We start from the raw sequence: 15,903 nt of genomic DNA, 5'->3' as shown, positions 1-15,903 counted from the left end.
CACACAAGAAATTATACTTACTGTCCATATATTTATTTGGCGCTTACAGACACAATCAAATCTACACAGGCAGTGAACTATAAGTCTTCTCAGGTATCCTCTACAAACTTTGTCAAGTGTCAAATGGCAATGAAATACAATAAAATTAAAGATACATCTATTTGAAAATCTCTTAGCCACTTGACTATTACAAGATTAAGACTATAAACTACTAAATATACCTCAAGTAACTTCTTATTCCTCATCAAATTTTGTGAAAAACCTGTTAACTCCTTCAAAAATTAATCCCAAAACACCAGTGAGAAATAATGAATGCCTCAGCTGAAAAAGGCCTGACTTTACTTTCTCAAAATCCAATGTTATAATTTCTGTGACTGATTATATTAGAAGGCAGTATGAAAAGGACACAATGGAATAAAAATGAAACCAATTACAGTCAACTTTTGATTAGATACATTAAAAGAAGGTATACTAACCCAGTTAAAATCATGAGTAATCCAGAAATAATTCTCCAGTATGGAATACACTTACATTAGAATTACTCCATAATTAATTTCTGCTTAGAGAACAGAACATGAATATGTATGACAGTGAATACAACAGCTAGTGGTAGTGGTGGTGGGGTGGAGATAATGGGGGCAGTGGTAGCAGTGGAGAATGTGTCTGTGAATCTGTCATTTTCAAGAATCTAGAAGTCAGGAATTACATTTTGCTGTAGAAAAATCTGCAAATATTTGAAAGCAGACTGTAGACACACCAATTATTATTAACATGAGAGGTCTCTTTTGGTCTCTCTTAAAAGCAGTCAAATGATTTTCATCAGGATAAGCTTTGATGGGACTAAACAAAAAAATAAAGGGAAAGGGAAATGAGTTAGCATAGAAGAGAAAAGTACACATATATTTTGAAAATGTTGTGAGCTAAATTTACAAAATATGAAGCAGTCTGTTTAGAGCACTTTATGACTCAGGAAAATGGAACTGAGTTTTAAGTCTTTGAAGTTAATATCTTAAAATTTAATTCACTTAATTCCTTACAGTAAATGAAACTGTTATAAAAGGTAAGTTTCACATTTAATATTAACAATGATTTGAAATTCACATAGTCTTATCTACTATTTTAATCTTGCTGTTTATTATCTCTTAACCTTTACACTTGATTGCTTATATATTTTTCATAAAAACACTTCTTTGACCTAACACATCTTAGTTCAGCTTTTGGCAAGGTATGTTAAGGACATCACAAAAATAGTTGTTGTTTTTTTCTTTCTTTTTTGGCTGTATGTGGGCTTTTAGTTCCCTGACCAGGGAAAGAACCCATGCCCCCTGCTTTGGGAACACAGAGTCTTAACCACTAGACTGCCAGGGAAGTTCCATTACAAAAATAGTTTTAATTCCACTTTGGTATAGTTAGTAGCAAATTATCAGGAAAAGACTTTTTAATAGCTAATTCTCTCGGAAACCACCTACACTCCTGCCTTTATTGAGCTTGTACTAAATTTATCTTAACCTCTGGCCTCCAGGTTTGGACCTATTCATATTCTACCAGTTCTTTCTGGTTTTCCCTGGACTCCAACCTTGTCCCTTAATGGTGGCCATTAAAAAAGTTTATTCCAATTACCTTCCAATTACCTCCAAAGTCACCTTCTGAAACATCTTTGTGTGTTTTTTCAAATCATTTTCTATGCAACCTTTAAGAAAACAGAGTTGTGATACCATATATAACAAGTTTTATACCCCAGTTTTGCACTTAACATTATAATGAAGTATTATTATAAACATTATATTTCCCATGTTATTAAAACCTCTCATAAGTGCTACAAACTTTCATTACAAAAAGTAGTAACTACTTATAGTAAAAAAAAAAAAAAAGATAAAAAGTCAAATCCTTCTTTGGCACCCTTTTCACTAGAATCATGTGGATAAACTCTGTTAACAGTTCTTTCTCAATATATGTACATTTTTCAACAAGCAATTTTAAAAAGAAACAAAAGTAGATCGTATACTACTCTGGCACATAGTTAGTACTCAGCATATTGTAGACATCCTTCCATGTTAATCCATACAAATCTTCTTACTCTTTTTAACTGTTGCCCAGTATTCCACATTATGGTTGGACTCATAGTTCCCAACTGATGGACATTTTCCTTGTCACAACTTTTTACTATTACAATCTTGTAGTGAACATGATTATGCACATATCCTTGTGCATTATATGCTCTACAGAAATATAATAAAGAGAAATATATAGTTCTACAGAAATACTAAAAATGGAATTGCTAGGTCTAAGGACATAAACTATGCTTAAAGGCTGCATAATATTCCATTGACTAGATATGCCATTCTCCTACTATTGAACATTTGGGTTGCTTCCAAATTTTTTTTGTATATTGATAAGTAAGGAATTTCAATGAGGGAAATGGTACATACCTAGCATACGGTACCAGTGCTGATGGAAGGAGACTAGCAGACCTTAGAAAGATTGTTGCATAGTAAGTATTTTTTAAAAACAACTAAAATGGTTTCTTTGATATCCTTAGTCTTCCTACATAAGAACAGAATACCCAGACTGAACTCTTTGTAGGTATCAGCTAACCAGTTTACCCATAAAATGTGCAAACAAGACTTAACTATGTCTAGTCTGTAATAATTTTTTTCTCTTTTCTCACTCCTGGTTTTTCCTAGATTTAGCCTATTAGCTGACTCTCTCTCATGTAAGAAAACAAATTGCAAAATAACAAACCAAATGCTTCTGACTGCTCTTTGATGTCTATTTCTGGAGGTGTCAGTAATATACTGCCCTTCTGGGTCCTAACTTGAGAATCAAACACATGGCCTCAAAGCGTACCTTTTCTGAGACTTGGACCGTTGAGTCCTCAGTGAACCTTTCCTCACGTAACTCACTGAGCAATAGGGCTCTGGCAGTGGATCTGATTCTTGATAAAGTCTGTTTCTGATTTTGACTGGGCACATGGACAATAGTTTCCACACAGATGGCATCAATGGTGGAAATGGGTTTTGATTTAATGGTCTATCAGGTGATTTCTGCTGGATAAGCAGTCTGCTTGTCAGGTGGCAGCTGACAGGGAATCTGGAATCTCGTTTCCTTATTGGTATGTTGTTTTTGCTTGTTTTGTAAATGTATGGATATGAGCTCCTGTACTCCAATAACCAGAGTCCTCTTCCTCCATCCAAAATTAAGGTTTTTTTCATGTTTACTTATTATGGGCCCAATACCTGACAATATCTATAAAAATCAAATTCTTACACCAAAAATAAAGAAAACAAAATCCTTAACATTCAACGGTCAGTTTCTTTGATTTTGCTAAATAAATAACTGCAAATTAACATTATTTTAGAATTCTAAAGCTAAAGAAAGGACAGTAAAGAAACTTAATTATAAATTAGAAAAACTTAGAAAAATGGTGGCTTCCAAAAGCCAAACAGCACAATATTTAATAGTTTTCCAAACCTTAAGCAAGTTTAGCCTTTTAAAAACTAAGAAAATTTAATGCCATTATTGTAAAGGATATGGACATTGGAAAAAAAAAAAAGTCTCACCAAATTCCTGGGAACCACAATTCTCAATCTAATAGTTATCTATTGCTGTGTAATGAGTTATCCCAAAATACAGTAGCTTAAAACAACAAACATAATTGTCTCTCTTCCTATGATTAGACATTTGGAAGCAACTTATTAACTGGATGGTTTAGATATCTCTGAGGCTGCAATCAAGATGTTGGCTAGGCTGCTGTCAACTGAAGGCCTGACTGAGACTGAAGGATCACTGAAGTTCACTCAGGTGGCTACTGGTAGGAGGCCTCAGTTCCTTGCCATCTGGGCCTCTCCAAAGGGCTGCTCACAACATAGCAGCTGAGTTCCTCCAGAGCAAGTGATCAGAGAAAGAGAGCAACCAAGATGGAAGCTAAAATGCCTTTTTATGACCTAGCTTATGAAGTCACACACCACCATTTCTACTTTATTTGTTAGAAGTGAGTCAGTTAGTCCAGACACATTCAGGGAGAGGGGAACTGGACTCCAGTTCTTCAGGTGAAGAATTTCAAAGTATTTGTGGAAATATATTTAGAAACAACACACTCAACAATGATGTTCCTTGATGAACCTACTGAATCTGATTATATTTTTGTTTCTTTAGCTGCTCAATATTCTTAATAGATTGGCACCTGCTTCTACCTTAAATTCTATTGATTTATCATAATTAGATCTTCTAAGTTATGTAGAAAGTAAAAAAATTTTCCATTTTATGAATATGAAATTTTTTGAGCAAATTGGTATATCTTGTTTCGCTCTACACAATATTAATCAATCAGGATAATATCAACTGGAACAAACTCTTGTTCCAATTAGCTTATAAAAATCATTATTACTAGGTTAAGTGCTTATATCACATTAAACTAAGTAAAACCCAAAAAGAGAATTTAAGATTTTTTAAGATTTAAATGTACTGGCTCTTTAAGGAAAAAAATGGTCTTGCCAAAAGTTATACATTCAAGGGAAAACACAGACTAGCTGTGGGTTTAATTAATGACCTTGATTACTAGGTTAAAGAACAAGGGAAAAAAAATGTTCTTAAACTTAAAAGTTTTAATACACTGCATATACTTGTATAGAAAATATTCACATAAAAATTCTATTTAAGATGGCTCTTTGGACAAATCAGACTCATTTGAAAACAGCTCTTTGTCTTTGCCCAGATTTTATCACCATGTAAAAATAATATTAGGGGGCTTCCCTGGTGGTCCAGTGATTAAGAATCCGTCTTGCAATGTGGGGGATGCCAGCTCGATCCCTGGTCAGGGAACTAAGATCCCACATGCCACAGGGCAACTACTGAGCCCATGCCACTAGAGAGAAGTCCATGCGCCAAAATGAAAGATCCCGTGCACCCCAATGAAAGATCCCACGTCCCGCAACTAAGACCTCATGCAGCCAAAATATAAATAAATAAATAATATCAGTATGATATAATTGTTTGTGCAAACTTGAACTCATCCTCTCAGGAAACGCCTAATTAACTTAAATTTCTTAAATTTCCTCTACTGGTTTCACTGGTTGGATACATTAACATCACTCATTTTCAAAATATAAAATTGTAAAATCATGTGTTCAATTAAATTTTATTAGATAATATCTTAATTAAAAGGCATCAATTCTTATAATGCCATAAATCTTATAATGCTTAATACATTAGCTTACATTATAATTTCTAGACTCAGTTAACTTTAAGATTTTAGAATAATACAAAACTGGGGAAAAAAACAAAAAACTGGGGCTTCCCTGGTGGCGCAGTGGTTGAGAGTGCACCTGCCGATGCAGGGGACACGGGTTCGTGCCCCGGTCTGGGAAGATCCTGCATGCTGCGGAGCGGCTGGGCCCGTGAGCCATGGCCGCTGAGCCTGCGCGTCCGGAGCCTGTGCTCCGCAAAGGGAGAGGCCACAACAGTGAGAGGCCCGCGTATCACAAAGAAACCCCCAAAAAAACTGAATTAATGAAAAATCTTTAAAACCTAATTTCTAATTAAGATAAAAATGCAAATCACTGATCACAATACTTTAAAAAATTTTTTATTGAAGTATAGTTGATTTACTATGTTATGTTAATTTCTGCTGTATAGCAAAGTGACTCAGTTACACATATATATATTCTTTTCCATTATCATTTACCACAGGATATTAAATATAGTTCCCCATGTTAAATTTACCCTTGTCTGTTATACATTACAGGATAACCATCAAATAAACAGGTTAAAGTATATATAAATGCCTTTGGATGATGACAAATGCATGTTTATTTTTGCCACTTAAATCATTATGAAAAGGATATATATACTCATGGAGAGAATAAAAAGACAGTTCTTGGTTACACGACTTTTAGTTTTTTGTCTGTGAGGAAACAAAAGTTGGTGTCTTTGGGTAAGGTTATATTTAATATATATAGCTGATGCTGCCTTAGGTTAAAAAGTTACAGGGCAATAAAAATATGTATACAAGGAAATGGGTATGTTTCGTCCATTTATCAAGGGAATTGTTATAGCTTTTTTTTTAGATCGTAAAATCAATATAATACATACATTGTCTTATTTAATATGCTTTTTAAGGTTTAGTTTTATTTTATTTATTATTTTATTTATTTATTTATTTATTTTTGTGGTACACGGACCTCTCACTGTTGTGGCCTCTCCCGTTGCGGAGCACAGGCTCCGGATGCGCAGGCTCAGCGGCCATGGCTCACTCGCCCAGCTGCTCCGCAGCATGTGGGATCTTCCCGGACCGGGGCACGAACGCATGTCCCCTGCATCGGCAGGAGGACTCTCAACCACTGCGCCACCAGGGAAGCCCTAAGGTTTATTTTTAAAAACTTATTTTTTAATTATTTTTAAGTTTTAAAATAGATTGTTTACTCTGAGAATAGATATGCTTTGGGGTTACTCATGATTTTGACAAGCATTAAAAATAAAAGGTTTTTTTGGAATTCCCTGGTGGTCCAGTGGTTAGGACTTGGCGCTTTCACTGCCCTGGCTGGAGGTTCAATTCCTGGTCAGGAAACTAAGATCCTGCAAACCACGCAGTTGGCCAAAAACAAAAATAAATAAATAATTAATTTTAAAAAATTAAAAGTTTTTCAAATACTTCCGATATCTCAATAAAATTTTTAAAAGAAAATTAATGACTATTTATTGGAAACAATCCAACATCTACACTGATATTAAATATGCTTTCAGGATTGTTTATGATTTTGACATGTTTTAAAACTAAGGGTTTTTCTCTTTCAGATATTCCAATCATATATATATATATTTTTTTTTTTTGGCTGCATTGGGTCTTCCATTGCTGTGCACGGGCTTTCTCTAGTTGCGGCGAGCAGGGGCTACTCTTCGTTGCAGTGCATGGGCTTCTCATTGTGGTGGCTTCTCTTGCTGCGGAGCACAGGCTCTAGGCACACGGGCTTCAGTAGTTATGGCACATGGGCTCAGTAGTTGTGGTTCATGGGCTCTAGAGCACAGGTTCAGTAGTTGTGGCTCACGGGCTTAGCTGCTCCACAGCATGTGGGATCTTCCCGGACCAGGGCTTGAACCTGTGTCCCCTGCATTGGCAGGCAGATTCTTAACCACTGTGCCACCAGGGAAGCCCTCCAATCATATTTTTAAAAGAAAATTAAAGACTACTTACTGGAAACGATGTACTATCCAAGGAAAATTTCAATTTTTAGGATTAAGTTCACACCAAATACATTAGTGCAACTTAATAATTTGGGATTTTCTATTACGTTTAAATTTGTCACATTAAGTATTCTAAATCTTTCCCACATTCTTCAAATCCCTGATCCTCTATTTTCCATTCTCAGCTTGCCTCTTAGTGTACCAGAATATGGAAGCCTAATATTAGAGCCCTGCCCTCAAAATGTGAATCACAAATCAGCAGCAGCAGCAACACCTAGAAGCTTACTAGACATGTAGTCTCAGAACCCCTCCCAAACTGAACCAGAATCTGTATTTTAACAAGATACTGAGGTAATTCATATGCACGTTAAAAATTTGATAAGCACTATTCCAGAGCTCATGTCTTCCTTTCGACTTCAAAAAAAATTTTGCTGTCTCAAAATTTTTCTGGATCCTAAGTCATCTTCCTTTTATTTTTCCTCCAGTTCTAGAAGAAAAGACTTCTGCCTCTATTCCAAAGCTAACCTCTCTATATACCTGTGTTCTTGACTCACTCAGTATTTAGGGACATTAATTCCTTGCCTTTCTCTCTCAAATTTGATTCTCAAATATGATTACAGGGATCAAATCATATGTTCCTTGCAAATCTAAAATCTACCACAGTACAAGACAGAGTAGGCAAGTTGAAGTCACTGGTGGCTTCTTTCTCTGCTTCCTTCAAATCGGATGATTCCTATTTAAAAATAAAACAGTAATAACTCATCCCACTACATCCTGCCATACCTTGCTTGGTCTTTTCTTTCACCCTCAAACACTTAGATTCTATTTTCTCACTTAACAGATATTTGTTGATACTGATTGTAGGCACAGCACTATGTTAGTACTGCTATATAAACAAACAAACAAAAACAGTCCCTATCAGCACAGTGCTTTACCATCATGGAGAAGAAAGAAGACATGGCTCACGTGCTAAATACCAACAGAGGAAAAAAATGCTAGGTGGTGCTTTAAAGAGTAATCTATAAGCTCGAACTTGGCTTCACACATAGTGGATGATCAAAAAGATGTTCAGTAAATGCTTACTGCCTGTATTTCCTTATCAATTCATCTCATAAACTTATAAATTTGGTCTGTCTAAAACCACTTTCGTCCATGTCCCAATTACCTTCCAATAACCAAATCTTCTACCTTGAAAAAGCTACAGACCTAGTAACTACATACACATAAAGCACGTATGCCCCTTACTTTTCAGTCTAGGTTACTGTAACTCTTAATACGTTGTAGAGAAATCTGTTAGGAAAAATATAGCTAACACAGCAGCCGGCTAGTGATGCCTGATTACTGGACTCCACTAAACCATTAAAATTCATAAAAGCACAGAAAGAGATGCAAAGTTTCTGATAACCAGAATACCACAGGAATCTGGTTATCAGTCTATATGTCAGGGCACAAAAATAATCAACTAAATGGTGGAAATAAAAACAGAATTAAAAAGCCTAAATATTCAAAAGTAAGAGAACAGCTAAACAGACTTACATTATATGATCTAATATTAAACAGCCAATAAAAATCCTACTACAAATTATTTATTTTCAAGAAAAAAACATTCATGGTTAAGTTAGTGAAAGGGGGAGACGTTTGTGTATGGTAAAAATAATCTACATTTGTATAAATAAATTGAAATGATACTTGAAGAACAGGCAATAAAATATTCACAAGAGGCCTCATTAGTGAGATTGCTGAAAATTTTAAATTTCTTCTTTGTGCCTTTTTATATTTTCCAAATTTTCTATAATAAGCACTATAATTTTTTACAATCAGAAGAATTATTAAGAGGAAATTAAGAAAGATAAAATTATGAGAAAAGTACCTTCAAAACCTATTTTACAAGTAGCAGGCTGAATCTATAAGAACAAATCATGCTTTTTCAGATTTAATTCTCCTCAATCTCTCCTGCATTTAACAGTACTGATGTACTTCATGAAACACTTTCTTTACTTCACTTCTAAAACCTTTGTTCTTTCTTGGTTCTGTTCCAACTCTTAGGCACTCTTTCTCTTTGCCTTGTATGGTTCTATCTCCTACTGCTATTCCTGAAATGGGCCTGTAGGCTAAAATTGAGTCTTAAGCACTCTGCTCTTACTCTAAATGCCCTTCATTGGAGAGCCCCTCCAATCTCACAGTTTCAACAATTACTTCTCAATATGGGACTTCCAAGTTCTACATCTCTAGTTCTTTCCCTGTCTCTTGAATAGTGGTCTTCAACAAACTAAGCTGAGTGTTCTATCTTCCTCTACCTAAAGCTCATTTTCCCCCAAATTAACTTCCACTTTTTTGGGTCTTGCTATTCATGGATTTATTATGCATTTTGTTACCTCATTCAAATTTGAGTTTTCTCTCTTTACCTCCCTCTCCTCTATATTTTAGAGCAGTTTTAGGTTCACAGCAAAATTGAAAGCACAGGGAGTTCCCATATATCCCCTACTCACACCCACACATATAGCAGATACCCACCCTCCACTAGCACCATCCCTACCAGAGTGGTACATTTGTTACAAATGATGAACCTACACTGACACATCATTATCATCTAAAACCCATAGATTTATATTAGGGTTTACTTTTGGTGTTGTACATTCTATGGGTTTGGAGAAATATATCCATGACCAGTATCCATCATTGTAGTATCATACAAAATAATTTCACTGTCCTAAAAATTCTCTGTGCTCTATTCATCTGCTTGAAAATATAGTATTTATTAATTTTTTAAAAATATATGTACTTTAAAAAACTGCACACATAAAAATATTTAAATATTTAATCCATGTCCTCCATTAAGATAATTTCCAATGTAGTTCTTCTACAGACCATTTCTGATCCAGAAAGTACAGTCAGCCCTCCAAATTGGTGGGTTCTACATCCACAGATTCAACCAACAGTGGGTGGGAAATGTTTTTTAAAAAAAAAAAATTCCAGAAAGTTCCAAAAAGCAAAACTTGAATTTTCCATTCCTTGGCAATACATAGCATTTACAACTATTTATATAGCATTTACCTTGTATTAGATACTATAAGTAATCTTTAAATGATTTAAAGCATACAGGAGGAGGTTATATACAACTAAAATATGCCATTTTATATAAAGGACTTGAGCATCTGCGGATTTTGGTATGCTTGGGTGTCCTGACACCAATCTCCCTCAGATACTGAAGGACAACTGTATAACTTAATTTCTGGGATAATTTTTAATTTCACCATAACTTCTTTCAAAAGCAATATATATCGGGCTTCCCTGGTGGCGCAGTGGTTAGGAGTCCGCCTGCCGATGCAGGGTACACGGGTTTGTGTCCCGGTCCAGGAAGATCCCACATGCCGCGGAGCGGCTGGGCCCGTGAGCCATGGCCGCTGGGCCTGCGCGTCCGGAGCCGGAGCCTGTGCTCCGCAACGGGAGAGGCCACAACAGTGAGAGGCCCGCGTACCACAAAAAAAAAAAAAAATGCAATATATATCTACACTAGAATTTCAGAAATGTGTTAATTTTCAGATTCTTGGTGCTTTAGCCAGCATTAGAATCTTAATACATTAACTTTTTCTTTTTTTAGGCCACACCACGCAGCTTCTGGGATCTTTTTTTTTTTTTAATTTATTTTTGGCTGTGTTGGGTCTTCATTGCTGTGAATGGGCTTTCTCTAGTTGTGGCGAGCAGGGGCTACTCTTTGTTGTGGTGTGCAGGCTACTCACTGTGGTGGCTTCTCTTTTCGTGGACCATGGGCTCGAGGCATGTGGGCTTCAGTAGTTGTGGCACGCAGGCTCAGTAGTTGTGGCTTGTGGGCTCTAGAGTGCAGGCTCAGTAGTTGTGGCGCACAGGCTTAGTTGCTCCGCGGCATGTGGGATCTTCCCCAACCAGGGGAAGTCCTGGTTGAACCCGTGTCCCCTGCATTGGCAGACGGACTCTCAACCACTACACCACCAGGGAAGTCCCAGCTTGTGGGATCTTAGTTCCCCAACCAGGGATTGAACCCGAGCCACGGCAATGAAAGCACCAAGTCCTAACTACTGGACTGCCAGAGAACTCCCTACACTAACATTTTAGATTTGACACATAACAAGCAGTGTTAAAATAAATGCTTACAGAAAATCATTCATTGCCCGGTAGTTATATGAGAAATACATGAGAAAAACCATATGACTAAATTATGTAAATACGGAAAAATTATTTAAAATAAAAATGAAAAATTTTAGAATTAAAAGGAACAAGAGAGAACACAGTTCTCCTCCATCCATTCTAAGAAAGGCATGAACTACTTATTTACAAAAATGATCTCCATACTTGGTCCTTGCCTACATTTCTAGTTTCATCTTTTGTTGCTTCCCACCAAACTCATTGTTTGAGCTGTTTAGAAATTCAGCACTTTTTATTAACTCACTAAGTCCTTTTATAATTCGGTGTCTCTGAACATATATATTTTCAGTCTGAAATTCACCAGGATGCATCCACACTTAGCAAATTCCTATTTATCTTTTATCATACCGTTTCGATTATAATCACCTATAAACCAATTAATTTAAGAAAAGTTTGACCATATGACTGTTGGATAATTCTAAGCATAAAAACAACTGCAAAGAAATCTTGAACTTTATTTAGTAGGTAGTTAGTTGTTGTATTACTGGTGTAATAATTATATTTTGTGTACTGTAGGATACAGCATATGAATAAATATAACTGATATTGGGGACCAGAGTTATACTGTGGGAGAAGGGAGATACAAATATGGACTAAAGGAAGATGAGTAAGAACCTTGTAGTGCTGGATTTGAATTGGAGGTATCAGTATGAATTTGTTTTTAAAAAATAAAAAAGGTATTGGGACTTCCCTGGTGGTACAGTGGTTAAGAATCCGCCTGCCAATGCAGGGCAGACAGTTTCGATCCCTGGTCCGGAGAGACCCCACATGCCTTGGAACAACTAAGCCAGTGTGCCACAAATACCGGGTCTGCGCTCTAGAGCCCATGAGCCACAACTACTGAGCCCATGCGCCACAACTACTGAAGCCCGCACGCCCTAGAGCCCGTGCTCCACAACAAGAGAAGCCACCACAATGAGAAGCCTGCGCACCGCAATAAAGAGTAGCCCCCTCTCGTCGCAACTAGAGAAAGCCCACGCGCAGCAACGAAGACCCAATGCAGCCAAAAAGTAAATAAAATTAAAATAAATAAATAAATAAATAAAGGTATTCCCTGGTTCTATCCCTGAAAGGACCAATGCATAATGATAAGCAACAGCAGTGAGCACATCTATACCCAGACTTTGGTTTTAAAATTCCACTCGCCACGAAAAAAAGCAGTTCTTGGGCTCTTGGAAAAAAGGTTGATTCCAGGTCTGGAGCAAGAAAAATACAAGGTAAGGCTGGGCATCATATTATGTTTAAGTTAAGGAAGTGTTCAAAGACTAAAGAGTCATGAGAAAGGACACAGGAGCCAGCCACTGGTCAAATCAATTTTAGCTTCAAAAGGAATACTAATGTATTTAATTATTACACATAAAATAAAAAAGAATGCCACGTAACAAATACAGAAGGAGCATTAGAATTTTCAGAAGTGTCATCCTTTTTTGTAGTTCCCAATGTAATAAATATACAGGTAAGGATCATTAGTGGATGCTAACAACAGGGGTGGAAGGTCGTTGACATATCCATAATGTCTCAAAGTATCATCCTGCAGATCATGTACTAATTATAAAGAGGAAAGTAAACCTTTGCAATGGAGTGATATGGCTATCACCACCTTAACCAAGTGATAAAACTTAGCATCACCAATAGTGGGACACCTGATATTACATGCCTCATGAGGTGATGTCATGTAAAGTTCATCTCATTATAGATGGTAATGTGGTAAATACAGATGAAGCATATGAATATTCGCTGTGCTATTCTTTTAACCTACAGATTTGAAAATTTCAAAATAAAAACTTGAGGAAAAAAATCTCAGTTCAGATATATCTTACTGGAAGGTTTTTTTTTTACTTTTCCAGTGGAATTATTTTTTCTATTTTCAGTATTCCCACAGGACCCTTTATATTTCTATTTTAGCACTTAACAAATTTGTAACGGCCTGTTTATAGGTCTGACCTTTTCCCTAAACTCTGCAGAACTGGTCTCATCTTCCTTCCCAGAACTTGGCTCTTTATCTGGCACCTACCAGGTATTCAGTGTTTGTTGTATGAATGAGATAACTGATATGCCAAAGTGACAGGCCAAAACTGAAATGCAAGCATTGTCTATATCAAATTGTGCCTCAAATTTAATCCAATCAATCAAGCAGGAAATCTACCTACCTACCAAACCTGTCTCATTATAATAGATACATCAGCAAATTGACTTAAAAACAAAGCATACAGCCCTCAAGGAGCCTCACCTTTAAGTCATTACAAGCATACTTTCATTTTAAATTCTTTCATTGCTTCAACTCAAGGAAATTAGGGAAGATGCATACCTGTTCTATATCCTTTGAATTGGAGGTCTGGTTTTCTCCCGTGACTCCAGGCTGCTCATTTTCCCATGGTAATTTATTTTTTCCTTTTCCTGCACTTAGTACCCTTCGAGTACAGATAGTTGGACTATAAGATCCATAAATTTGCATGCTATCACTTGTGTGGTCACCACAGTGACAGTGTGCACTCTGAGTTCTGTTACCCGCCAAAAGCCAGTCTGTATCTGCTCCATGTGCCAAATGGCTTGATCTACCCTGGGCAGATGATGGCATGAGTACTGCATACTCCACAAATCCCTGTTCTGTTAACTTTGGGAGGGTTTTCCTAGCCAATCTGGCCTGCACAGCATTCATCACTCCATCTCCATTATCTTGCAGCTCAACAGTATCCACAGCTTTGAAAAGGATGCTGGTTTTACCTGAGCCCATTGATGATGCCAACACAGCAAAGGCTTCAAGAGCTGCTTGGCGTACCCTGCCTTTGCTATCTACAAGAGCTGGAGCAAGATCAAAAGACAGTTTGGATAAGTCAAAATCCTCACTGGGATAGGTCAGGAGGGAGCAGATGCAAATGTTCACCACTTCCTCTCTCACTCTGGAATGCTTATGTTTGAGATGTTCCAGGAGTAAGCAAAGCACCTGTTGAGGACCTACTTCCTTCATTAGCTTGAGGAAGATTTTCATGTATTCTTGTTTGATCACCAACTTGTTGTCTGTCAGCACTTTGACAGAAGCTGCTATAACTGGTCCCAAGAACTGTTGTACCTGCTCTCCAAGACGAACAACCAGCAAATGCAGGACTTGAAGTGTGCCATGGACCACTTTGAAGTTAGAATCGTCTAACAAATTATACATCAAACTAATGAAACTGACGAGGCTAGAATGAGAGGTGGAACTAGGGTTAAAGCGTCCCATCACTTGTTTTAGCTCCTCAATAGCCTGAGTCCGGTTCTTATAGTCTTCCTGATCTAACAACCTTGAATGCAGCTCCTGAGGAATAATCCCAAATTTAAGGTTGCTGTTGGAAAGGGGCACTGCACTGGGAAGGGGATCTTCAGGAAATCCAGAGGCTTCAAGTTCCAAATAATAAGGAACCTGACTTCCAAACTGGGACTCCAGGCGGCGATTGTAGTGTCTCCTCAGGGCAGAAGGCAGGCGAGAGATATATGACTGAAACCTCTCTTGGCCAAGACGCTCCCCAATTTGTTGAAGTGCAGAGAAGGCTGTCTCAGATTCTTCTTCTATCTCCTGACCGCCAAGCTTTCGGGCTAAGGATATTATCACCTCGGTAAGATCTAGGCGGAGCAACAAATCCTCAGGAGTAAGCAGGATAGGGAACAGTAGTGCCGTGGAAGCTCTAAGCCGGGCATCGGTACTTTCCAGTCCTTGTTGTATAAGCAGTCTCAGCACCTGTCCAGAACTACGTTTCAGACACACGTGTAGGATCTGCAGCGCATCTTTCCGCAGGGCTGGATTCTCTTCTCGTAAGGAGACAACTAGCTGAGGCAGAAGTGCTAGGCTAAAGGCCTCTTCCAACTGGCCTGCCTCCCCCTGACCCCGGAGAACGTCCGAGAGGAGCTGCAAGCAGAGTCGCTTCTCATCACTACCTCCTTCCACAAGCACTCGGCCCACGGCCCGATACAATGCTTCCTTTCGTCGGGGGAAGCCAAGTCTACCGCCCCGGCGCGGCAAAGCAGCCTGTAAAGCCTGAAAGGCCTCGGAAGGATCCGGCGCGGTCCGGAGTTGTTGAAGGAGCCGAGTCTCCTCTTCATCTCCCGCTGACAAACCACCTCCAGACCCAGACCAATTACTTGAAATTGCCTCCGCGGGCATCAAGAGGGTCGAGGCCAGAGGCGAAGGTGTCGGGGGGCAGGAACCGTGGTCTCCGGCAGCTCCACGGCAGCAGTAGTTTTTCTCGCCTCTCATGGCGCCCCCACCTCGTCTATCATCAGTCTCTGGGTCGGGAGGACGACTGCGGCTCTGGAGGCGATAGGCACAGAGGGCTGGAAGGGGCGGCAGCGGGAGCAGCGCGAAGGGCGCAGCCGCCATGAAGGGTCGTCAAGTGGCGGAGCCTGTAGGAAACCATCATCTCCGAAGGGCTCGATGGAGCCCAGCGTTCCTATTCTTCTCCAAGCCTCATGCTGCAGAGAAGGAAAAAGAACAGCTTAAGCCCCCAACTCCAGGAGACTGCCTTCGGCAAAATGGCCCCCGTCTGAGCCACATACCCCGCAGCTGCC

At 38.4% G+C, this 15,903-nt stretch overlaps 1 protein-coding gene across 4 annotated transcripts in view; it reads right to left on the bottom strand.

Moving 5' to 3' along the window:
• TOGARAM1 (TOG array regulator of axonemal microtubules 1) overlaps nucleotides 1-15,884 on the bottom strand; it is an 80,773-nt gene extending 64,889 nt beyond the window's left edge. For all 4 annotated transcript variants that reach the window (XR_016392171.1, XM_089907654.1, XM_022570661.3 and 1 more), the window contains exon 1: nucleotides 13,670-15,884. Coding sequence is in view for 3 of the 4 variants with exons in the window: in XM_089907654.1 (XP_089763780.1) it covers nucleotides 13,670-15,715 (2,046 nt within the window). In the remaining variant the exon portion in view is untranslated. The remainder of the gene's footprint in view (nucleotides 1-13,669) is intronic.
• Nucleotides 15,885-15,903: the final 19 nt, after the last annotated feature.

This window comes from Delphinapterus leucas, chromosome 2 (assembly GCF_059928025.1).
Source record: "Delphinapterus leucas isolate spDelLeu-1000000601 "Yukka" chromosome 2, BTC_Dleu_Yukka2, whole genome shotgun sequence".
NCBI lineage: Eukaryota > Metazoa > Chordata > Mammalia > Artiodactyla > Monodontidae > Delphinapterus > Delphinapterus leucas.
This window is presented reverse-complemented; position numbering and strand designations above follow the sequence as displayed.